Source organism: Lonchura striata, chromosome 25 (genome assembly GCF_050655825.1).
Source record: "Lonchura striata isolate lonStrDom1 chromosome 25, ASM5065582v1, whole genome shotgun sequence".
NCBI classification, from domain to species: domain Eukaryota; kingdom Metazoa; phylum Chordata; class Aves; order Passeriformes; family Estrildidae; genus Lonchura; species Lonchura striata.
In genome coordinates this window covers 5,062,699-5,087,719 of record NC_140727.1, presented here as the reverse complement: position 1 = coordinate 5,087,719, position 25,021 = coordinate 5,062,699, and the positions used below count along the sequence as shown (strand labels likewise).

General features: G+C 55.4%; 3 protein-coding genes across 11 annotated transcripts; 2 read left to right on the top strand and 1 right to left on the bottom strand.

Moving 5' to 3' along the window:
- Window positions 1–1,021: 1,021 nt before the first annotated feature.
- Window positions 1,022–8,780, top strand: SLAMF1 (signaling lymphocytic activation molecule family member 1). 2 transcript variants are annotated; one of them, XM_085560898.1, is made up of 8 exons: window positions 1,022–1,289; window positions 1,625–1,856; window positions 3,189–3,509; window positions 4,149–4,430; window positions 5,762–5,881; window positions 6,841–6,929; window positions 7,166–7,312; window positions 7,397–8,780. In XM_085560898.1, exons 2-8 carry the CDS (start codon window positions 1,805–1,807, stop codon window positions 7,439–7,441), a joined length of 1,056 nt encoding a protein of 351 aa, XP_085417024.1. In that variant the 5' UTR covers window positions 1,022–1,289; window positions 1,625–1,804; the 3' UTR covers window positions 7,442–8,780. The 2 variants fall into 2 exon arrangements, with proteins under 2 accessions (XP_085417024.1, XP_085417023.1); XM_085560897.1 differs by having other exon boundaries at window positions 7,166–8,780.
- Window positions 7,772–10,847, bottom strand: LOC110476890 (uncharacterized). Its single transcript, XM_085560899.1, has 4 exons — window positions 10,667–10,847; window positions 10,097–10,414; window positions 8,277–8,396; window positions 7,772–8,140 (listed from the first exon to the last, which is right to left on the bottom strand). The coding sequence occupies exons 1-4, from the start codon at window positions 10,737–10,739 to the stop codon at window positions 8,136–8,138; spliced, it is 516 nt and encodes a 171-aa protein (XP_085417025.1). The 5' UTR covers window positions 10,740–10,847; the 3' UTR covers window positions 7,772–8,135.
- Window positions 10,848–12,397: 1,550 nt separating this feature from the next.
- On the top strand, window positions 12,398–23,880 carry LOC110476891 (SLAM family member 9). Of its 8 annotated transcripts, none has more exons than XM_085560891.1 (9): window positions 12,417–12,628; window positions 13,598–15,196; window positions 16,817–17,110; window positions 17,182–17,451; window positions 18,576–18,692; window positions 19,172–19,216; window positions 20,059–20,111; window positions 21,113–21,205; window positions 21,325–23,880. In XM_085560891.1, exons 2-9 carry the CDS (start codon window positions 14,713–14,715, stop codon window positions 21,376–21,378), a joined length of 1,410 nt encoding a protein of 469 aa, XP_085417017.1. In that variant the 5' UTR covers window positions 12,417–12,628; window positions 13,598–14,712; the 3' UTR covers window positions 21,379–23,880. The 8 variants fall into 8 exon arrangements, 6 of the variants coding, with proteins under 6 accessions (XP_085417022.1, XP_085417021.1, XP_085417017.1 ...); XM_085560894.1 differs by having other exon boundaries at window positions 12,469–12,628; window positions 21,113–21,196; XM_085560892.1 differs by having other exon boundaries at window positions 12,483–12,628; window positions 13,601–15,196.
- The last annotated feature ends 1,141 nt before the right edge of the window (window positions 23,881–25,021 follow it).

Here is a 25,021-nt window from a genome sequence, read left to right as displayed (position 1 = left end):
AAGCAAGGATTCCCAAGGCTGGAATCCTAAGGGTCAACAGGGACCTCTTTGGAAAATTCCGAGTAATTTTTGGGGTCTTGGTCCATTCCCATGTGGAGATTTTGAGCTTTTATTCCACTTAGAAAATCCAGGATATATCCAAAAAACCTCTGGAAATTAATAAGCATTGATCCTGCTGCTGAATCTCGGGCGAGTTTCCAGCCAGAAAATTCCAGGATGAGTTGATGGGGAGAAGAAAGGATTTAGGGTCATTATTTCCACTTAAAAGAGGTTTTTCCTGCTATTTTATGCTCCTTGTTCCCAAACATGCTTCCCAAAAGGAATTTTCTTCTGGATAATTTCATTCATTTTTCCCGCCTGGTGCCAGCCAAGCCCAGGTGGGGAAAATTGCTTTTTGGGGGGATTTTTTGGCTTTTCTGGACCATTTCCTGGTTCAAAATTCTCCTTTTGGGATCTGGGGGTTGAACTGGTGGAGAAATCCATGGAGAAATCCAGCCTGGCCAAGGGAATTCCAGGTGGGATTTGTGCCTCTAAACACACCCCAAAAAAACCCCCCAAAAATCCCCAAATACCCCCAAACACGCCAGACCCAACAACTTTGCCACCCCAAAATCCTTCCGAGCTCCCATTCCAGAAGTTTCCAGGAGGAACCACGGCTGTTTTTCCTGGATTAATTCATCCTGCTCTTTCCCGTCCATATTTTTTCTGTAAAAGTCTGATTTTTGGGAAATGATGGCTTTGGGTTTTTACCTCATCAGGTGCTTTCTCAACAAGGAAGGAGGAGCCTCACAGGATGTTCCGGGTGGGTTTTTTTGGGGTGGTTTTGGGTTTTTTTTTTGCTGTTTAAAAATCATTTCCCGGCAGCAAAACCTCGTGGAAAACTCCGAGCTGGACTTCCCTGGAAAGCAGCGGGATGTGACCCAATCCTGGGATTGGATTTGGGCTGAAATCCTGGAATTTTCATCCCTGGATGTGTCCAAGGAGCTGCAAGGTGGGAGTTGGAGACATCTTGCATTGTTGGATCCTGGAGCTCTTCTCCAGCCTCAGGGATCCTGGAATTCACACTCAGAAAATTGGGAAAAGCGGTGAAATTCGGAGAAAGAAAAAGGCAAAACCCCTTGGATTTCAAAGCTGTTCCACCAAAACCAGCCAAGATTTTCCAGCAGGAGATCCACAACTGGATTTTTTCCTGGTTTTTCCCAGCCATTCCACCAGAAAGGACCATCCCACCCCCAGCGAATCCCAAATCCACCCAAATCCACCGACAGCGAGGATTTGGCTTCTCCCAGGTGAGTTTTTGGGGACTTCCCATCCTTCTCCTCCTTCTGTGGATCCCGTGGAGCTCCAAGCTGGGATATTCCCAGGAAAATTGGGGTTTTCTCACCTTTCTGGGTGGTCCCACCCCTGGGGAGATGGAGCAGATTTTGGGATGCTCCGAGGAGCCGCCCGCATCCTTTAGCGGGATCGCTTTGAAGCTTCCACCCCTCCAGAGCTGGAAAAATCCACGAAATTCCTTCAAAACCGAGTTTTCCCTGCTTTTTTTCAGAGCGGTTTGAGGACGCCCAGCAGGATGAGGGAATTCTGGCCGAAAAACCAAACCCAAATTTTCTGCTTTTCTCCGCAGCTTTTTTGGGGCACGAAGCACAACCCCGCGCTTTGAATAATTTCCGACCGAAGAGGATAAAAGGCAAAAATTTGACTCGGTCGGCCCCCAAAAAACAGGAAATGAGAGGCCTGGAGGTGAAGGTCTTCCTGTCACCACTTGCCCGGAGCTCCGGAGCGCCGGAGGCTCCGTGAGCCCGGGATGGGCTCCGGCGCTTGGCTCCGGCTCCTCCTCACCCTCGGAGCTCTTTGGGGTATGTGGCGTTTCCTCCCCAGTTTTGGGGGGTTTTGGGTGGTTTTTATCTTAAATTGTGGTTTTTTTGGGTGGATCTGAAGGGGGTTTAGGGGTTTGGGGCAGAGGTGCTGCAGGTGGGATGTGAGGAGAGTCCCTAAAAATCTGCCAGAGGGAGGAGGGGATTAAAAGGCGATGGGAAAAAAATCCAGCTGGAAAAGTGAAGGATTTGGGTGAATTTTAGCGGGTTTGTGGGAGCCCTGAGGGATTAATTCAGGGAGGGAGGGAGGCTCCAGAGGAAGATTCCTGGAGGATTGGCTCAAATCACTGGGCTGGGAGATTCCCAAGGAACAAAATCATGGAATGGTTTGGGTTGGAAGACCTTGAGGATCGCCGGCTTCCAAGCCTTTGCCATGGGACAACTTCCATGAAAATGGGGCCAATCCCTGGTTTTGGGGGTCTGGAAAGGCAAAATTCCCTCTGGGCTTCCAGTTGAAATTCCAGGCTCCACCTGTAGGAGGTAATTTCCCTTTTCCTTTTTCCTTTTTCCCGTTTCCCTTTTCCCTTTTCCCTTTTTCTTCCTTTTTTTCCTTGCCTTTTTCCTTTCCTTTCCTTTCCAGGGCAAAACCGATGGAAAAAATACTTTGGGAAAAGTGGGGGTGGCACAATGGGGACCCTTCTCTGCTTTTAGGAGCTCCAGATTTGGCTCCTCCTCCTCCTCTTCCTCCTCCTCCTTTTCCTCCTCCTCTTCCTCCTCCTCGTCTCACAATTTCCTACAAAAACAAAATTTGTTTGCCCAGAAATGAGGGAAAATCTGAATGGAGGAAAATTTGAATCGAGGAAAACCTGAATCATTGGCTTGGAATAAAAATCAGCAAAGGGGTTTTGGGAGGAAAAAATCCTCCCATGGGGAATCCTGGGGTGTGGGAGATGAAACCCCTCAATTTTTCCAAAAAAAATAACCCAGCTGTGGGATTTGTACCTGAGCCTGCTCCCAGGTGGCTGCAATTCCCAAATTCCAGGATATTTGAAGTTGGGAAAGAGACTCTTTTGGATTTGGGGTCTCACCTTTGGATTTGGGGTCTCACCTTTGGATTTGGGATCTCACCTTTGGATTTGGGGTCTCACCTTTGGGTTTGGGGTTTCTGTCTTGGATTTGGGGTCTCTCCCTTGGACCTGGAGGTTTCTCCCAAGGATTTGGGATCCTGTGGATCACCAGGCTGGATCCAGCATCATCCCTGACTCGATCCCAGAGGATTCCTGGGATTGGGATGAGGATGGATCCCAACCATTCCAGGGCTGGGATGAGGACGATCCCCGCGAGCCTCAACCCTCCTCCCTCCCCTCTTCCCAGGGATCGGAGCCAGGGAAAAGGTGCTGGGAATTCTGGGGGAGGCGACGCTCCTGCGGATCCCCCACGAGCTCCGGGAACGCACCGAGGAATTCGGGGAAGCCTCCTGGAAAAAAACCATGGAGGAGCCGCTGAAGAAGAAATTCCTGCTGAAGATTTCCGGCGGGAATTACACGGAGTTCGAGCCGGAGCGGATGCGTTTCCACAAGGAGGACTTTTCCCTGGAAATCCTCAACACCAGCCGGGATGATCAGCGGCTCTACGAGTACAGCGTCAGCAAGGGGCCGGAGGAGGAGGTCTGGCAGATCCAGCTGGAAGTGTTCGGTAAAAAATTCCTCTGGGAATTGCCGTGATGGCGATCCCGGCTTTTTCCTGGATGATTCTGGCCATTTCCTGGATGTCCCAGGCTTTTTCCTGGATTTTCCTCCAGGCTTTTTCCTGGATGTTCCTCCAGGATTTTTCCTGGATGTTCCTCCAGGATTTTTCCTGGATTTTCCTCCAGGCTTTTTCCTGGATGTCCCTCCAGGCCTTTTCCTGGAGGTTCCTGGCCCTTTTCTTGGATGATTCTGGCTTTTTCCTGGATGTTCTTCCAGGCCTTTTCCTGGAGGTTCCAGGTTTCTTCCTGGATGTTCCAGGACTTTTCCTGGATGATTCTGGCATTTTGGGAGCAGGTCTGGGAGGTGTGAAATCTGTCAGGTCAAAGGGCTGTGAAATGCCCACTTTGATGTCCAAAAAAATCCTGGAATTTTCATTTCTCCCTTTTCCAGAGCTGGAGGCCGATCCCAGCCTTTTGCTGGAATCTCCCGGCTTTCTGTTGGATATTCCCAGCCTTCCCCTGGAATTTCCCGCTGTTTTCCTGGATGCTGCTGGGTTTTTTCTGGGCTCTGGGGTGCGGGCGGCGATCACGGAGGTGGAAAACGCCAACTTCCATTCCCAAATCCTGGAATTCCCATCTGTCCCCAGAGCCGGTGGCCGATCCCATCATCCGGATCCTCCGTCGGGAATCCTCCAACGGCAGCTGCTCCCTGGAGCTGCGCTGCTCCTCGGAGCGGGGGGATGAGGTTTCCTACAGCTGGGCCAGCCGGGACAACGGCACCGGGGGGATCTGCGCCGGCAGCGGCGGCGGCCTGAACCTGTCGTACGCGCTGCGGAGCGCGGCCTTCGGCTGCGTCTGCACCGCCAGCAACGCCGTCAGCCGCCGCCACGCCGCCTTCCACGCCGAGCAGTGCGGCTCCGAGCACTGGGGTAGGTCCCGGAACCCCGGGATGCCAGAACCCCAGAACCCTGGGATCCCAGAACCGCAGAATCCTGGAACCCCAGAACCCTGGGATCCTGGAGCCCAGGAACCCTGGAACCCCAGAACCCTGGGATCCCAGAACCCAGGAATCCTGGAACCCCAGAACCCTGGAGTTCCAGAACCCAGGAATCCTGGAACCCCAGAACCCCGAGATCCCAGAACCTCAGAATCCTGGAACACCAGAATCCTGGAACCCCAGAACCCTGGGATCCTGGAACCCCAGGATGCCGGAACACCAGAACCCTGGGATCCCAGAACCGCAGAATCCTGGAACCCCAGAACCCTGGAACCCCAGAACCCTGGGATCCTGGAGCCCAGGAACCCTGGAACCCCAGAACCCCGGGATCCCAGAACCCAGGAATCCTGGAACCCCGGGATCCTGGAACCCCGGGATCCTGGAACCCCGGGATCCTGGAACCCCAGAACCCTGGGATCCCAGAACCGCAGAATCCTGGAACCCCAGAACCCTGGAACCCCAGAACCCTGGGATCCCAGAACCCCAGGATCCTGGAATTCCAGAGTCCTGGGACCCCAGAATCCTGGAATTCCAGAATCCCAGAATCCTGGAGTTCCAGAACCCCGGGATCCAAGAACCATGGAATCCTGGAACCCCCGGATCCTGGAACCCCAGAACCCTGGAATCCTGGAACCCTAGAATATTGGAATTTGAGAACCCTGGAACCCTAGAATCCTGGATTCACAGAATCCTGGGATCCTGTGAACCCAGAATTCCAAAACCCTAGAATCCTGGAATCCCCAGAATCCTGGAATCCCCAAGTCCTGGGATCCCCAAATCCTGGGATGCCAGAACCCCAGAATCATGTAATTCCAGAACCCTGGAACTCCAGAACCCTGGGATCCTGGAACCCCGGACCCCCAGAATCCTTGAACCCCAGAACCCTAGAATCTTGGAATTCCAGAATCCTGGGATCCCGTAAACCCAGAATCCTGGGATCCCAGAACCCTGGAATCCTGGAACCTCAGGATCCTGGAATTCCAGAACCCTGGAATCCCATACAAGAGATTTATTTGCCCAATAAGGCAAATAAAGAGAGCTCAGAGGTGTTTCCTGTTCCTCTGTGCTTCCTGTTCTGCAGCAAGTCAACCCCAAATTAGGTGACAGAGGTGACAAATTCAGCCTCCGAGTCCGGTGATGAAATGACAAAAATCAGCCCCAAAATCAGATGACAAAAATCAGCCCCAAAAATAGGTGGCAGAGGCGGCAAAAGGCTCAGGGTGACCCGGGGCCACCTCCCCTGTGTGTCCCCTCCTGTCCCAGATGTCCCCAGGGTGAGGACAGAGCTCCTGGTGCCTCTGGTGGTGCTCGGTGTCATCATCATCATCATCATCATCATCATCGTGGTCATTGTCACCTTCAGGGCCACCCGCTCGGCCAAATGTGAGTTTGGGGGTTCCTGGAGTGGGTGGGGGTCCCCAGGGGCTGATCCCCAAAATCCCAGAGGTTGGGAAGGAATTCTGAGGCCATCGAGTCCAAGCTGTGACCGGTGCCCACACGGTCACCCGGTGTCCCCAGGGACGGCAGCTGGACACGGGAGGAACTGGGATGGGGAGCACTGGGATCTTCTCCCGGCCCCACCCCGAGGGACCAAGGATGAGTTTTTGGGAGAGGAAATCCTGAAAGGAGAATTCCTGAGGGAGCTGGGGGGGCTCAGCCTGGAGAAAAGGGTGATCCAGGGGGATTTGGGATCTGATCCTGGGGGGGATTTGGGATCTGATCCTGGGGGGAATTTGGGATCTGATCCTGGGGGAATTTGGGATCTGATCCCAGGGGGCATTTGGGATCTGATTCCACGAGGGATTTGGGATCTGATCCTGGGGGAATTTGGGATCTGATCCTGGGGGGGATTTGGGATCTGATCCTGGGGTGATTTGGGATCTGATCCTGGGGGGGATTTGGGATCTGATCTCAGGGGGGATTTGGGATCTGATCTCAGGGGGATTTGGGATCTGATCCTGGGGGGGATTTGGGATCTGATCCAAAGGGGGATTTGGGATCTGATCCCAGGGGGATTTGGGATCTGATCTCAGGGGGATTTGAGATCTGATCCTGGGGGGATTTGGGATCTGATCTCAGGGAATGGGACAGGACAACAGGGAGAGGCCTCGAGCTATGCCAGGGTGAGAAATTAGGGAAAATCCCTCCTGGAAAAGGGTGGCCAGGCCTTGGAAGGGTCTCAGGGAGGGTTGGAGTGGCCACCCCTGGAGGCGTCCGAGGAATTCCAGGAGATTCCTCGGGATGACCAAGGGGGAACCAGACACCGGTCGGACTCGGTGCCCTTGGAATTCTTTTCCAACCTGGCTGATCCCAGGATTGTGAGACACCTCCCCACCCCACAGGTGACCCAGACCCCTCCCAGGTCACCCCGGACCCCACCCAGGTCACCCCCGCCAGCGCCACCATCTACGCCCAGGTGCAGCGGGTGCAGGTGAGGGGGAAAAAGGGGGAGATGGGGAAAGAGGGGAGAAAAGGGTGAGGAAAAGGGAGAATAAATCTGAGCGACACAACCTGCAGAGTCCCCCGTGTCCCACGGTGGCTTTGGGGACATTTCCCCCTTTTCCGAGCCCCACTGGGCACAGCCCCGGCAGGAATGGGCGGTGGCAGGACCGGGGTGGCCCCGCGGGGACCCCCGGGTCACCGCCCACCCTTTGTCACCTCCCTCAGAAGCCCAAAGGGACCGTCCCCAGCGCCACCCCCCTGTCCTGCACCACCATCTACGCCACGGCCACCGGGCCACCCGCGGACCCCGACGGAGCCCCCCGGTCCCCGGCCGTGTCCCCAGCCCCGCGGGGACGTCCCCCGCTGTCCCAGGTAAGGGCCACCATCCCCAGGCCCTGCCCGTGGCCACCTCCGGTCAGGCCACCTCGCTGACCCCCCATTTTTGTGCCCCCCAAGGAGCCCACGACGGTTTACGCCAGCGTGACCCTCCCGGTGGCCTGAGCCTCCCCGGGATCCGCGGTCCCGGCTGGAATCGCCGCCGATCCCGGGGGAATCCTCTGGGGATCCCGGAGCAAGCCCAGAGGAATTGCGGGAATTCTCCGGAGCGAGGGAGCAGCGGTGGCCCCGACGTGATGTGGGATGGTCACGCGAGGGCTGATCCCAATTAACACCACGAGGATTTTTGGGATGAGAAGAGGACGTGCCACCCGTTTTGATCCCGATCCCAAAGAAAATCCCCATCCTGGGATCGCCTCTCCCACCCCATCCCCACCCGCAATTCCAGCCTGGAATTCCTGATTGGAGTAATCCAGGCTCTAATCAGCCAGTTAATTAATTAAACAGGTTCATTGTGCACCTCAGCAGTATTTGCACCAAGAAAAAGAAAAGACAAGGATTCCTAAACTTTCCGAGCCCTAAAACCCCCACAGAATTCCCATCCCCGCCCATCCCGCCTGTCCAATCCCAAATCCATCCCTTCACAGTTTCCCATCCCCAGATCTTCACTCCAAGGCACAGCCGGGGGTTGAATCTTGGGGAAAAATCCCGAATTTCTGGAAATTTCTGTTCCATCGGGTGGGATCTCAGCAGCCACTGGAGTTTCCAGGAGAAGAATTCCACAGGGATGGGAATTCCGGGGTTTTAGGGCCGCTGGTGGCCGGCAGGATTTGGGAAGCGCAGGCGCCTGTAACCCCCGTTATCCTGCAAGGAAAAGGGTGGGATTTGGGGCATTTTTGGGATTTTTTGATTCCGGAACTCCTGGATTTTGGTGTTCCAAGGGTCAGCGTGGGGTCAGAACCCCCAAATTTGGGATCCTGCTCTGACATTCCAGACAAACCTTCCCGGGAGTTCTTCCTCTTCTCCCTCCACCAGCAGCAGCCACCGATGAGGAGCAGCGCCAGCCCCTCGGCAAGGGCCACGACCAGCGGTCTCCAGTGGCCAAAATTGTCTGGAATTTCTGGAAAAGAATCCCAGAATCCTGGAACTGGGCTGGGATTTGGGGTCCCTTCCCACCCAAACTGTCCCAGGATTCCCTGAATCTCTAACTTGATATTTTTGCCTTATATCAAATTAAAATGTATAAATACTAATGTATTAAAAATATAAAAATAAGTTTATATTTTATGTATATAAGATATCTATTTAGTATATAAAACCAGGTATATTTCTATATAAAAATAAGTATACATTATATATAGAAATTAGTATATAAATATATTATATATATATGTAAGTATATCTTTTACAGATATAAATGGATTTTATATATACAACTATAGATTTTACACAGAATACATACAAAAATTATGCATATTATATACAAAAGTTAATTTCAAAATGACACAGTTTACGCCTCCGTAAACGCTTCTTCCCTGATATTTTCCAGCACTGTAACCACCATTATTTTCCCAGTGTAAAAGCCGGAACGCTCAGCCCACCCCGCGGGTCCCTCCCGGCTCCCCGAATCCCGGGATGCGCGGGAAGATCACCTGGGCAGGTGAGCAGGGCGCGGGCCGCGCTCCAGCCCGCGGGGCTGCTGACGTTGCAGAGGCAGATTTGGGGTTCCGCGCCCTCGGGGAGCCTCCGGAGCAGCCGGGAGGGGATCCCCGGGATCAGGTCGGGGACCTGCCCCGGGATCTGCCCCGGGATCGGGTCGGGGTCCTGCCCCGGGATCTGCCCCGGGATCTGCCCCGGGATCGGGTCGGGGACCTGCCCCGGGTCCTGCCCCGGGATCTGCCCCGGGACCTGCCCCGGGATCTGCCCCGGGATCTGCCCCGGGATCTGCCCCGGGATCTGCCCCGGGATCTGCCCCGGGATCGGGTCGGGGACCTGCCCCGGGATCTGCCCCGGGATCGGGTCGGGGACCTGCCCCAGGACCTGTCCCGGGATCGGGTCAGGGATCTGCCCCGGGATCTGCCCCGGGATCTGCCCCAGGACCTCCCCCGGGATCTGCCCTGGGATCGGGTCGGGGACCTGCCCCGGGATCTGCCCTAGGATCTCCCCCGGGATCTGCCCCGGGACCTGCCCCGGGTTTGGGTCAGGGACCTGCCCCGGGTCCTGCCCCGGGTCCTGCCCCAGGATCGGGTCGGGGACCTGCCCCGGGATCTGCCCCGGGATCTCCCCCGGGATCTGCCCCGGGATCTGCCCCGGGACCTGCCCCGGGACCTGCCCCGGGACCTGCCCCGGGATCGGGTCGGGGATCTGCCCCGGGACCTGCCCCGGGATCTGCCCCGGGATCTGCCCCGGGATCTGCCCCGGGACCTGCCCCGGGTTTGGGTCAGGGACCTGCCCCGGGTCCTGCCCCGGGATCGGGTCGGGGACCTGCCCTGGGATCTGCCCCGGGACCTGCCCCGGGATCGGGTCGGGGATCTGCCCCGGGACCTGCCCCGGGATCTGCCCCGGGATCGGGTCGGGGACCTGCCCCGGGATCTGCCCCGGGATCTGCCCCGGGACCTGCCCTGGGATCTGCCCCGGGATCTGCCCCGGGTCCTGCCCCGGGATCTGCCCCGGGACCTGCCCCGGGACCTGCCCCGGGATCTGCCCCGGGATCAGGTCGGGGACCTGCCCCGGGATCTGCCCCGGGATCTGCCCTGGGATCTGCCCCGGGACCTGCCCCGGGACACGGGCACACGGGCACACCAGCAGCCAGCCACTCACCCCACACGGACACTCGGAAGCACCGGGAGAAAATCCGTGAGGAACTCTGGAACTCGACCCTATAGACCCCGTTGTCTGCCCTGTGAGCGGGGGAGATGCACAGGGAGAAGTTTCCCGACTGGAATTTCGCTCTCCCATGGAAAGGACCTCTGGGAGAGGAGACAGCTCCATCCCTGCTGGCCGTCAGGATCTGCTGCCACGCTGTTGGATAAATTTCCATCTTCCACTGGATCCTTATCCAGTTCCGCAGGGGATTCTCCGGCACCAGGCACAGCGATCCTCCCTCGCCCACCGCCAGGTTTTGGCATTCCGGGGATCCTAAAGCAGAGCCGCGGGAGTCGCGACTTCGGGGCGAAGGCGCAGCCCAAGCGCTGCCCAGGAAGGGGAACCGGCCCCGCGGCTCGGCCCGGCTGTCCCTGGGCACGGCGGGCCGAGAGAAGCGAGGAGAACGGCCCCGAAGCCGCCGGCAGCCCCTCCGCGCCCCCCGAGCCCCTCCGCGCCCCGGCGCTGCCGCAGCGCCGCATCCTCGCTGCCCGGGCCGGCGCCCCCCGCCCCGCGCCCCCTCCTCACCTCGGCTCCCCGCCAGCCCCAGCAGCAGCGCCAGCAGCGCCGGGGGGCAGCGGCGACCCCCGGGCGGGGACATCGCGGAGCGGGAGGCGCGGGGACCCCTCGGGGCTGCGGGTGACCGCCGGGGACTTGCTCTGCCCCGCTCCGGGCGGCTCCTTCCTCCCCCTCCTCCTCCTCCTCCTCCTCCTCCTCCTCCTCCTCCTCCTCCTCCTCCTCCTCCTCCTCCTCCTCCTCCTCCTCCTCCTCCTCCTCCTCCTCCTCCTCCTCCTCCTCCTCCTCCTCCTCCTGCCCGGGCCACCCTCCGGCAGAGGGGACAAGGACCTGCCGGGCTGCGGCGCTCTCAGCCCCGCAGCTCGGAGGGAATTCATTTTAATTGCCCCGGCAGGGCGCGGGTTTTTGGGGGGGTTTTGCTTTCCCTTTGCCGCCAGCGCCGGGGACACTCGGGGACACGGCGACGGCTCCGCTGTCCCCAGCTCGGACACGCCAGCAGCAGGGCCGGGACCTTGGGGACGAATATCCAACCCCAAAATGCACTTCCCAACCCCAAAATCCCCCTTCCAGCCCCAAAAACCTCTGGGGACGAATATCCGACCCCAAAATGCACTTTCCAACCCCAAAATCCCCCTTCCAGCCCCAAAAACCTCTGGGGAGGAATATCCAACCACAAAATGCACTTTCCAACCCCAAAATCCCCCTTCCAGCCCCAAAAACCTCTGGGGACGAATATCCAACTCCAAAATGCACTTTCCAACCCCAAAATCCCCGTTCCAGCCCCAAAAACCTCTGGGGACGAATATCCAACTCCAAAATGCACTTTCCAACCCCAAAATCCCCGTTCCAGCCCCAAAAACCTCTGGGGACGAATATCCAACTCCAAAATGCACTTTCCAACCCCAAAATCCCCCTTCCAGCCCCAAAAACCTCCCTGTTCCCACCCTAAAATTCTCCTCGTTCCAGCCCCAAAATCCTTCTCGTTCTCACTCCAGAATTCTCCTCCTTCAGCCCCAAAATCCCCGTTCCAGCCCCAAAAACCTCTGGGGAGGAATATCCAACCCCAAAATGCACTTTCCAACCCCAAAATCCCCGTTCCAACCCCCGAAGCTCCTTTCCAGTCCCAAAACGTTGTCCTTAAGATTCCTTCCAGCCTGAACTAGGCTGGGCCAGCAGCTCCCCGTTCCTCACTGCGGCAGAGGAACCAGGGGTTGTTTTTAGGATTTTTAATCCATATCGAAAGTACCTTTAAAATACATTTTTAGAAAATTTTAAGATCACTTTTTAATCTGCTCCAGCTCACTTCCCCCTTGCTCCAAAATTTCACCAGGACCGTCGGCATGTGACCTCAGTCATTGGGATTGGGGAAGTTCTGCTTCCCCAGAGTTGTCATTGTCCCACTTTCGGGTGTGGCTTTTTGGGGGTTTGGGGGGTCTGGAGCTCCTTTATGGCCCAGTCTGGGTGTTGTGGTTTTTCATAATTTATTGTATTTTTAAATTTTTTTTGCAGCTGGTGCATGGTAGGGAATATGGTATATTTATTTAATATTATGTTCCCTAGCTTAAGTGTTGATAAGGTTGTTTTTGAAATGAGTATTATTGTTTGATTTAATTTTTAGGGGTATTATGGTATTATGGTCCCACGGAGCACCTGAGCTGTTCACACACAGCCACGGTGACTCTCTTGGTCCACCCTCATCTTTCCGTGGAAATTCTGGCGGTTTTTCCCCCAACAACACCTCAAATATCCATGACTGTGCCTGTCAGAAGTCATTTGCTTGACGTCATTTCCATCCCAACCACACCAAAACCCCTTGCGCCAGGCAGGCAAAGAAAAGCGAGGTTCGCTTCTTCTTCCTGTTCGTGGCGCAAAGTTTTTGCGTGCCGATGGCCCCAAATCCTCTCCGTTTCTGGATGCCCATGGACATGTCCTGGATCCCTCTTCTCACCATCCTCATGCACCTCCAGCAAACCGGTGAGTGCCAGGTGCTCCTGGAAGGAGATCTTGGGGTGCTTTGAGGGTTTTTGGGATCAGGGGAGAGTGGAGAAAGATGGGACCACCCGAGCAGCACCACGGGGTGGATCCGTGCCCAGAGTTGGGATCCACGGATCTCCCGCTGCCATGGAAACCTGCTGGGAGAGGGCTGGTGTCCATCTCTGGTCCAGCCTCTGGCCAGCTGTCCCGGGGAGCTCCTGGCAGAGGTTATCCCGTGGATTTGCCATCCCTGCAGTGACCGAGGCTGGGATGGACCCACCTGGGACGCCGGAAGCTTCCAGGAGGTGGAATGGGATAATTTTAGGTTCCCTCCCAACCCAAACCTTTCCAGAATTCCCCGATTCTCCTCCAAGGAACAGCTGCACGTCTGGCCAGGAGCTCCCTGTCCTGCTCGGGTCACTGAGCTTGGACTTTGGTGCTCGGAGCAAACCTTTCTGACCTTTCCAAGCCATCTCCAACTTTCTCCCTTTCGCTTTCACCTCCAGGCTCCCTCCTCGTGCTCCTCCGCACGTGCCAGGCGCTCCTGGTCCCTTGGCAAGGAGCTCGTGGTGGGTTTGGGGTGGTTTAGGGACCCGCGGGAGGGTGGGGACGTGTGGGATCGGCTCCGCAGGGGTGGAGAATTGGGCAACCTCTCAGAGATGGGACAGCCAGGGGGAAAGATACCCAGGCCACTCTCCTGGCCATGGGACCCCTCTGAAAAGGAGCCATCAGGCCCACATCTGGTCCAGATGTTCTCCAGACATCTGCTCTGCCTTCAGCTCCTGCTCCTCTGTGTGTTGCCTGACGATTTTTTGCAGGTCTCATCTTGGGGTGTTTTTTGGCTGAAAAGAGGGAAATTGGGCAAGGTTGGGGCCCAGCCCTTCCCCGCAGCCTCTGGGGGTGTTTATCGCATGAACCATCCCGTGGCTTCGTTATTCAGCAGATTTCCCACGGGTTTATCTTCCCCAGCAGCGTTTTCCTGCCACACGCTCTGCTGTCCGTGTCCCAGAGGACCTTGAGGATGAGTGAGACAGAAATTCCGAGCCCGACCTCGGGGCCGAGCCGGGGCCAGTTCCCTGTTAGAAAAACCGGGAAGAAAAACTCCATTCCCAGTATAAATCAGGTGGCGCGGTTGATTGGAAATGGGAAGTCACGAAAGCGATTAAAACAACTCCTTCCTCCTTGAACCACTGACCAAGGCCATGGAGGGAAGGGATGGGACCTTGGACCTTGTCCGGGGCTGCATCCAAAGGAGTGTGGGAGGGTTCTCATCTCTGGAATGGTGAGAGTCCACCTGGAATGGTGAGAGTCCACCTGGAATGGTGGGAATCCACCTGGAATCACCAGAATCCACCTGGAATGGTGAGAGTCCACCTGGAATGGTGGGAATCCACCTGGAATCACCAGAATCCACCTGGAATGGTGAGAGTCCACGTGGAAAGGTGAGATCCCACCTGGAATGGTGGGAATCCACCTGGAATCACCAGAATCCACCTGGAATGGTGAGAGTCCACCTGGAAGGGTGAGATCCCACCTGGAATGGTGAGAATCCACCTGGAATGGTGAGAGTCCACGTGGAATGGTGAGAGTCCACCTGGAATGGTGGGAATCCACCTGGAATCACCAGAATCCACCTGGAATGGTGAGAGTCTACCTGGAATGGTGAGATCCCACCTGGAATGGTGAGAATCCACCTGGAATGGTGAGAGTCCACGTGGAATGGTGAGAGTCCACGTGGAATGGTGGGAATCCACCTGGAATGGTGAGATCCCACCTGGAATGGTGAGATCCCACCTGGAATGGTGAGAGTCCACCTGGAATGGTGAGAGTCCACCTGGAATGGTGAGAGTCCACGTGGAATGGTGGGAATCCACCTGGAATGGTGAGAGTCCACCTGGAATGGTGAGAGTCCACCTGGAATGGTGAGATCCCACCTAGTCTCATGAGATCCCACCTGGAATCGCCAGAATCCACCTGGAATGGTGAGGTCCCACCTAGTCTTGTGAGATCCCACCTGGAATCGCCAGATCCCATCTGGAATCGCCAGATGCCACCAGGCCTGGTGCCCCCAGCATGGGGAGGTCATGGAGCTGCTGGAACAGGTCCACAGTCTCAAAGGGGCCCTTCCCTGCAGCCACCGGGAATCTTCAGCCAGGAGATGTGGTGGAGCTGCCCCATGCACCCCTGGCAGTGTCCAAGGCCAGGCTGGACAGGGCTGGGAGCACCCCAGGGTGGTGGAAGGTGTTGGGATTTTAGGGGAGCGGAATGAGAGGGGTTTGGGGTCCTTCCCAACCCAAACCTTTCCAGAATTCCCTGATTCTCCTCCAAGGAGCAGCTGCACATATGGCCAGGAGCTCTCTGTCTTCTCGGTGACCCTTCCTGACCTCCCCATCTGCAACTCCTCGTTCTTCTTCCCCTTTCCGTTCCTGTCTGGACTGTGTCCTCCGCACGAGGCTGCGGGGGCTGAGCCTGGGGGTGGCCTCGTGCTCTTCCTTCACCCAGGGACCCTTCCAGGAGCTCCCTGTGAGCCTTCACACAGCCCCAGCCCTGATGGGCTTCGTTCTCCAGGTGCAGCAGCTTCATCCCACCTTCATCCCACCTTTTCATCCCACCTTTTCATCCCACCTTCATCCCACCTTCATCCCACCTTTTCATCCCACCTTTTCATCCCACCTTCATCCCATCTTCATCCCACCTTCATCCCATCTTCATCCCACCTTCATCCCACCTTCATCCCACCTTTTCATCACACCTTCATCCCATCTTCATCCCACCTTTTCATCCCACCTTCATCCCATCTTCATCCCACCTTTTCATCCCACCTTCATCCCACCTTCATCCCACCTTTTCATCCCACCTTCATCCCATCTTCATCCCACCTTCATCCCACATTTTCATCCCACCTTCATCCCATCTTCATCCCACCTTCATCCCACCTTCATCCCACCTTCATCCCACCTTCATCCCACCTTTTCATCCCACCTTCATCCCATCTTCATCCCATCTTCATCCCATCTTCATCCCACCTTTTCATCCCATCTTCATCCCACCTTTTCATCCCACCTTCATCCCACCTTCATCCCACCTTTTCATCCCACCTTCATCCCACCTTCATCCCACCTTTTCATCCCACCTTCATCCCATCTTCATCCCACCTTCATCCCACATTTTCATCCCACCTTCATCCCATCTTCATCCCACCTTCATCCCACCTTCATCCCACCTTCATCCCACCTTCATCCCATCTTCATCCCATCTTCATCCCACCTTTTCATCCCACCTTCATCCCATCTTCATCCCATCTTCATCCCACCTTCATCCCACCTTTTCATCCCATCTTCATCCCATCTTCATCCCACCTTTTCATCCCACCTTTTCATCCCATCTTCATCCCATCTTCATCCCACCTTTTCATCCCACCTTTTCATCCCACCTTCATCCCATCTTCATCCCATCTTCATCCCATCTTCATCCCACCTTCATCCCACCTTCATCCCACCTTCATCCCATCTTCATCCCACCTTTTCATCCCACCTTTTCATCCCACCTTTTCATCCCACCTTTTCATCCCACCTTTTCATCCCACCTTTTCATCCCACCTTCATCCCACCTTCATCCCATCTTCATCCCATCTTCATCCCACCTTTTCATCCCACCTTCATCCCATCTTCATCCCACCTTTTCATCCCACCTTTTCATCCCACCTTCATCCCATCTTCATCCCACCTTCATTCCATCTTCATCCCACCTTTTCATCCCACCTTTTCATCCCACCTTCATCCCACCTTTTCATCCCATCTTCATCCCACCTTTTCATCCCACCTTTTCATCCCATCTTCATCCCATCTTCATCCCACCTTTTCATCCCACCTTTTCATCCCACCTTCATCCCATCTTCATCCCACCTTCATCCCACATTTTCATCCCACCTTCATCCCATCTTCATCCCATCTTCATCCCACCTTCATCCCACCTTCATCCCATCTTCATCCCACCTTCATCCCATCTTCATCCCATCTTCATCCCACCTTTTCATCCCATCTTCATCCCACCTTCATCCCATCTTCATCCCACCTTCATCCCACCTTCATCCCACCTTTTCATCCCACCTTCATCCCATCTTCATCCTACATTCCCCCAGCTCCATCCCACCCCATCCCAAGTTTCCTCCCCGTTTTCTCTCCCCAGTGAGCGCCAGCAACACCAAGGAGGTGGTCGGGGTCCTGGGCGGGTCCGTGACCTTCCACAGCCACAACAGAGACAAGAAAGCAGCATTCTGGATTTTTGAGAATGATCCCATCGTGACTGTGCCATTTGGGAATTCTTCCCCGCCCATATTTTCAGACGAAAAGTTCAAAACCCATTTTGCCGTCTCCGAGAACGGCCGCGCGCTCAGCATCTCCCCGCTGAGGATGGAGGATGCCGGGATCTACTCCGTGAAAATCAATGGGAAAATCTCCACCTTCATCCTCCAGGTGTTCAGTAGGTGCTTCTCGTGCTCTTTTGGGGTTTCCACGCTAAAAGAGAGGTTTGTGACACCCCTGTGCCCCCAGGGGAGCTGGCAGAGCCCACGGTGACCTGCGAGGCCCAGAACTGCTCGGGCGGGATCTGCAGCTTCTCCCTGCGCTGCTCCGCGCGCGGCGCCGGCTTCGGGAACGTCTCCTACACCTGGAGGGTGCGGGATCGGCTGCGGGCCGAGGGCTCCGTGCTGCCGTGGGGGAACGGATCAGGCCGGGACGAGCCGGAGGCGCTGACGTGCCTGGCACGGAACGCCGTCAGCAGCAGGAACGTCACCGTCACCACCCCCGGCGTGCTCTGCAACGGTGAGAGCCGGGAAAGGTGGGACGGGCTGATCCCGATTCCCTGAGAAACACGGGAATGTTGGGGTTGGGATGGGCTGATCCCGATTCCCTGAGAAACACGGGAATGCTGGGGTTGGGAAGGGCTGATCCCGATTCCCTGAGAAACACGGGAATGTTGGGGTTGGGATGGGCTGATCCCGATTCCCTGAGAAACACGGGAATGTTGGGGTTGGGACGGGCTGATCCCGATTCCCTGAGAAACACGGGAATGTTGGGGTTGGGACGGGCTGATCCTGATTCCCTGAGAAACACGGGAACATCAGGATTTGGGGATGGGATGGGAATGTTGAATTTGGGATGGGATAGGATGGGATGGGATGGGATGGGATGGGATGGGATGGGATGGGATGGGATGGGATGGGATGGGATGGGACGGGATGGGATGGGACGGGATGGGATGGGATGGGATGGGATGGGATGGGATGGGATGGGATGGGAATGTTGAATTTGGGATGGGATGGGATGGGAATGGGATGGGATGGGATGGGATGGGATGGGATGGGATGGGACGGGATGGGATGGGACGGGATGGGATGGGATGGGATGGGATGGGATGGGACGGGATGGGACGGGACGGGCTGGGATGGGATGGGATGGGATGGGATGGGATGGGATGGGATGGGATGGGACGGGGATGGGATGGGATGGGATGGGATGGGATGGGATGGGATGGGATGGGATGGGATGGGATGGGATGGGATGGCAATGTTGAATTTGGGATGGGCTGGGATGGGATGGGACGGGATGGGATGGGATGGGATGGGATGGGATGGGATGGGATGGGATGGGATGGGATGGGATGGCAATGTTGAATTTGGGATGGGCTGGGATGGGATGGGACGGGATGGGATGGGATGGGATGGGATGGGATGGGATGGGATGGGATGGGATGGGAATGTTGAATTTGGGATGGGATGGGATAGGATGGGATGGGATGGGATGGGATGGGATGGGATGGGATGGGATGGGATGGGATGGGACGGGGATGGGATGGGACGGGCTGGGATGGGAATGCTGAATTCGGGGTGGGCTGGATGGGCTGATCCTGCTCCCCTGAGATCTCCTGCATCTTCTCCCTTTTCCAGGCGCCCTCTCCAGCAGCCAGGCCGGGGCCGGGCTCAGGGTCGGGCTCGGGGTCACAGCCGTGGTTGTAGCCGTGGTGCTTTTATCGGTGTCCTCCTTGTTCTTCCGGAGATCCAAAGGTGAGCGTGGAAAACCATCCCTGGAGCCCTGGGAAGCAGGAGGGGGGAACCTGGGAGGGGGCACAGAGGCAGGACGGGGCAGATTTGGGGTGGATTTGGGGTGGATTTGGGGTGGATTTGGGGTGGATTTGGGGTGGATTTGGGGCAGATTTGCTGTGGATTTGGGGCAGATTTGGGGCAGATTTGGGGCAGATTTGGGGTGGATTTGGGGTGGATTTGGGGCGGATTTGGGGTGGATTTGGGGCAGATTTGGGGTGGATTTGGGGTGGATTTGGGGTGGATTTGGGGCAGATTTGGGGTGGATTTGGGGTGGATTTGGGGTGGATTTGGGGCAGATTTGCTGTGGATTTGGGGTGGATTTGGGGTGGATTTGGGGCAGATTTGGGGTGGATTTGGGGTGGATTTAGGGCAGATTTGGTATCAGTTTGCTGTGAATTTGAGCCAGATTTGGGGTTCTGATTCTGTCACATCTCCCCCAGGCTGGAAGAAATTCCATCTCTCCAAATCCAAGCCTGCGGACACAGGTGGGATTCTGGGGCAGTTCCCTGCCCCTTTTCCTGGTGGGAATATCCAGGGAATTGCATTTCGGATCGGGGGAATCATCCCCAGTGCCGTGGTTTGGGATCGGAGCTGAAGGACCCCGACCCCTCTGTCCTGGTGGGAGTGGGAGGGGCTGATCCCGGGGGATGAGCCCAGACTCCTGAAATCCCATTTTCCCTTTTTTTTTTTTGCTGGAAAATTTCATCCCAGACCCAGGCTGGGAGCGCAGCCACGGGACCATGAGAAAAAGAGGGAATTCAGGGAAAAATAAAAGCTGGCAAGAGACATTTGGGGGGAAAAGCCAGGAATTCCACCTGGTGACGCAGGGTTAGTCCAGAAAAGAATTCCAGAATCCCTGGACTGGAAAAACCCTCCAGACACCGAGTCCAAGCTGTGCCCGATCCCCACCTGCTCCAGGAATTCCAATGGGAAACTTAGACCCCCAAATGGGATTTTAAAGGATTTAAATCCCCCTTCCCCCCCCACTCTGTTCCATGAGCAATAGGGGGGATGACATAAAGGAGAAATAAATGGATTTTGTTCTCCAAAAGCGGCCAGGAATTTGGGATTTAAAAAAAAAAAAAGAGAGAAAAGCGGATTTTTCCCTGTCCTTGGTGCTGGAAGCTCATCCCAACCTCGCAGCACCAGGGAGGGTGGACGAGAAGCAATTCCCACCTCCAGCAGCTCCGAGGGGTTTTGGCCTCGAGGTTTTACCCAAGCCTGGACTCCTGAGGTTGGGATTGCCTCCACCCCCCGGCCAGGAGCACCCAGGCAGAATTCCCTGCATCCCAAAGCCCCAAATTCCTGCTTTTCTCCCCAATTGCAGCGGCCACAGCCGAGTACACGACCGTGTACGCCGAGGTGGGCTCCTCCCAGCCGGTGAGTCCGGGGCTGGGGACACCCTGGGGACACCCTGGGGACACCCTGGGGACACCCCGGGGACAGCTGGACAATCCCTGGCTCCTCTTGAGAATTCCAAACGGGATGTGCCACAGCTGGAGGTGGCCCAAGGGCACCTGAACTTGCCCAAAAAAAAAAAAAAATTCGTGCCCAGCCCCAAAATCTTGGTTTTAGCGGGATCAGAGGGAAATGGGGATTTTGGGGTTGGAGGTGGCCCAAGGGCACCTGAACTTGCCCAAAAATTCGTGCCCAGCCCCAAAATCTTGGTTTTAGTGGGATCAGAGGGAAATGGGGATTTTGAGGTGGGAGGTGGCCCAGGGGCACCTGAACTTGCCCAAAAATTCGTGCCCAGCCCCAAAACCTTGGTTTTAGTGGGATCAGAGGGAAATGGGGATTTTGGGGTTGGAGGTGGCCCAGGGGCACCTGAACTTGCCCAAAAATTCGTGCCCAGCCCCAAAACCTTGGCTTTAGCGGGATCAGAGGGAAATGGGGATTTTGGGGTTGGAGGTGGCCCAAGGGCACCTGAACATGCCCAAAAATTCGTGCCCAGCCCCAAAACCTTGGTTTTAGTGGGATCAGAGGGAAATGGGGATTTTGGGGTTGGAGGTGGCCCAGGGGCACCTGAACTTGCCCAAAAGTTTGTGCCCAGCCCCAAAACCTTGGTTTTAGTGGGATCAGAGGGAAATGGGGATTTTGGGGTTGGAGGTGGCCCAGGGGCACCTGAACTTGCCCAAAACTCAGTGCCCAGCCCCAAAACCTTTGTTTCAGTGGGATCAGAGGGAAATGGGGATTTTGGGGTTGGGAGGGAGTTTAAAATCGTCCCATTCCAAGGGCGGGACACTTCCCACTGTCCCAGGAGGCTCCAGCCTGGCCTTGGGACGGGCAGCAGCTCCACAATTGGATCTTCGTGGGATCTCTGGGTTTGGGATCTTTTCTCCAGCACCGAGCCCTGAAACTCTTCCCAAATCCTCTTCCCGCAGCGCGTCCCTACAGGAGCTAAAGCCGAGCCGGCGGACGGGGGGTCCCCCAAAACCGTTTATTCCCTGGTCAAGCATCCGGAGCAGGTGGGCTGGGTGAGCCCGGGGTGGGGATGGAGCTCTGGAGCCGGGCCAGAGTGGTCCAGAGCCCTAAACCAAGCCCCGGATCAGCTCCCACCATCCCAAACCGAGCTCCTGTCCCTCTGTCCTCGCAGGCGGATGATGGGACGGCAGAAAACGCCACCAGGACCGTCCTGGAGCTGGTCTAGAAGGACCTGGGATGGTCTAGAAGGAACTGGGACCGAACGAGAAGGACCCAGAACTGGCTTAAAGAACACAAAACTGGTTTAAAGGACACAAAACTGGTTTAAAGGACATGAAACTTTTCAGAACATGAAACCAGCTTAGAAAAATCTGGAAGTGATTTAAAAGTCTGCAGCTGTTTTAATGAGTCTGAACCTGGTTTACAAGAAACCATAAGTGGTTTAAAAGAACCTGGAACTGGTTTAAAAGACCTGGAACTGGTTTAGAAGATCCAGAACTGGTTTAGAAGACCCAGAACTGGTTTTAAAGACCTGGAACTGGTTTAGAAGACCCAGAACTGGTTTAGAAGACCTGGAACTGGTTTAAAAGACCTGGAACTGGTTTAGAAGATCCAGAACTGGTTTAGAAGACCTGGCGCTGGTTTAGAAGACCCAGAGCTGGTTTAGAAGGATCTCCATTCCCCGCTCAGAGAGATGGAGCCCACAAGGTGACTCTGGAACAGCTCCAGGATCCCCCATCCTGCTCTGGACCCGGATCTCACGGATCTCACCCTCCCAGGATCTCCCCTTCTCATTGCTGCTGCCTCAGTTTCCCTCTCAGCAGCCTCACTTTGGGATTTCAGGGAGGATTTTTGGGATCTCTCTCCGTGTTTTTGGGATTCAGGCTCCTTTTGCCACCCTCTCCCACCGGGATCCTGGGCTAAAACTCTGCAAAGCTGCAGGGACTCCAAGACAAGCTGGAGGAGACTCTGAAACGACGTTTGCTATGGAATCTCAGAATTCCCGAGGTTGGAAAAGCCAATTCCAGCCCGGGACCAATCCTGGTCACCCAGACCAACGTCCAGTGGGTTCCTTGGACACCTCCAGGGATGAGTTTTCCACACTGGCCCCTTTTGTGTGGAAAACTCATCTCATGTTTTTTTTTTTTTTAAAAGGAATCATCTCAGGGAATCTTTGGAAATTATTATTAGTAAACGATTGTGCCTTCCAAACAACTTTTCTGTAAATGATTTTTGGCTTTTCTCTTCTGCTGCTTTCTGAGCCTCGCAAAGCTTCAGCTTCTGGTTTGGCCAAAACCAATCAAAAATAACTTCAGGAAGCCAAAACAAGAACAAACAGGAGCCGCTTCCCCTGCGATGTTTGTGTGGTTTTTGCACCTGTTCCCTCCCCCCACCTCCAGAACTTTCTAAATCGTGCAGCACCCACCCCCCCCCAAAACCCCCCAAACCTCAGCCCCACCAATCCCTGCAGGGCCAGGGGCTGGGATCCGGGATCCGGGATCTGGGACCTGGGATCCGGGATCTGGGATTTGGGATTTGGGCTGGATCTGAGGCAAAACGGGACATGGAGAGTGACCTTGGGGTGTTTGGGTTTTAATTTTGGGTGAGGGATTCGGGCTGCGCTGGGTGGATTCCCAGCAGGAATCTGGGAATGCCAGCAGGAATTTGGGGATCCCAGAAGAAATCCCAGCAGGAATTTGGGGATCCCAGCAGGAATTTGGGGATCCCAGCAGGAATTTGGGGATCTCAGCAGGAATTTGGGAATCTCAGCAGGAATCCCAGCAGGAATTTGGGGATCCCAGCAGGAATCCCAGCAGGAATTTGGGAATCCCAGAAGAAATCCCAGCAGGAATTTGGGGATCCCAGCAGGAATTTGGGGATCCCAGCAGGAATTTGGGGATCCCAGCAGGAATCCCAGCAGGAATTTGGGAATCTCAGCAGGAATCCCAGCAGGAATTTGGGGATCCCAGCAGGAATTTGGGGATCCCAGCAGGAATCCCAGCAGGAATTTGGGAATCTCAGCAGGAATTTGGGGATCCCAGCAGGAGTCCCAGCAGGAATCTGGGGATCCCAGTGGGAATTTGGGGATCCCAGCAGGAATCTGGGGATCCTAGCAGGAATCGGAATCCCAGCAGGAATTTGGGGATCCCATCAGGAATTTGGGGATCCCAGCAGGGATTTGGGAATCCCAGCAGGAATTTTGGAATCCCAGCAGGAATTTGGGGATCCCAGCAGGAATTTGGGGATCCCAGCAGAAATCCCAGCAGGAATCTGGGGATCCCAGTGGGAATTTGGGGATCCCAGCAGGAATTTGGGGACCCCAGCAGGAATTTGAGGATCCCAGCAGGAATTTTGGAATCCCAGCAGGAATTTGGGGATCCCAGCAGGAATCTCCAGGAGCAGAATTCCTTCGGGATGTGCGTCCTGCTGGGGGACAAGGACCCGGCGGGGGGACACGGGACACGTTCCCCCTTTCCCTGCTCCCCAAATCCACCTGGAAAGGGCAGAAATCACCCCAAAACCACAACCTGGCCTGGATTTTCCAGCACGCCTCCGGAATTCTGGGAATTCCCTTCCCGCTGCTCTTTGTCTGTGCCTTGGTGAATTATTCACGGATGGAACCGGAGCCGCCTTTGAAGTGTCTGGAATAAAAATTCCAGGCGCATCCCAGGGCCCGTCCTGCCTGCACTTTATTTTTTGGAATAAAACCAGCATTGCTGTGGAATAATTTGTGTTTTCCCCGTGTTTTTTTGAATATTTATTCAATTTTTGGAATGTTATTTTGAGTTGAAAGCAACTCAGGTTTCGCAGGGGAGGGATTTGCCCACGGGACTCCAAATCTGCCCCTGGAATTCCGATCCTTGGCTTGGATCGGGATTTAAACAACTCCAGGGATTGTCCTGAAGGGATTTTGGGAACTCCTGGAGCTTCTCCTCCTCCTCGGGTTGGGTTTGGGACAGCTCTGGTGGCACCAAATCCTTGGATTGGGGTTGGAACAACTCTGGAGGCTCCAAATCCTTGGATTGGGGTTGGCACGGCTCTGGTGGCTCCAGGGATTGTCCTGAAGGGATTTTGGGAGCTCCTGGAGCTTCCCCCACTCCTTGCCCAGACCTCAAACTGTTTCCCTGCCCCTTCCCATGGAGAAACAAATCCATGGGGTGGAGAGATGAACCCATGGATTGGAGAGATGGACCCATGGATTGGAGAGATAATTCCATGGGGTGGAGAGATGATCTGTGGGGTGGAGAGATGAACCCATGGGGTGGAGAGATAATTCCATGGGGTGGAGAGATGAACCCATGGATTGGAGAGATGGACCCATGGATTGGAGAGATGAAACCATGGATTGGAGAGATGAACCCATGGATTGGAGAGATGATCCATGGGGTGGAGAGATGATCCATGGGGTGGAGAGATAATTCCATGGGGTGGAGAGATGAACCCATGGATTGGAGAGATGAACCCATGGATTGGAGAGATAATTCCATGGATTGGAGAGATGAAACCATGGATTGGAGAGATGAACCCATGGATTGGAGAGATGATCCATGGATTGGAGAGATAATTCCATGGATTGGAGAGATAATTCCATGGATTGGAGAGATAATTCCATGGGGTGGAGAGATGAACCCATGGATTGGAGAGATAATTCCATGGATTGGAGAGATAATTCCATGGGGTGGAGAGATGATCTGTGGGGTGGAGAGATGAACCCATGGGGTGGAGAGATAATTCCATGGGGTGGAGAGATGAACCCATGGATTGGAGAGATGGACCCATGGATTGGAGAGATGAAACCATGGATTGGAGAGATGAACCCATGGATTGGAGAGATGATCCATGGGGTGGAGAGATGATCCATGGATTGG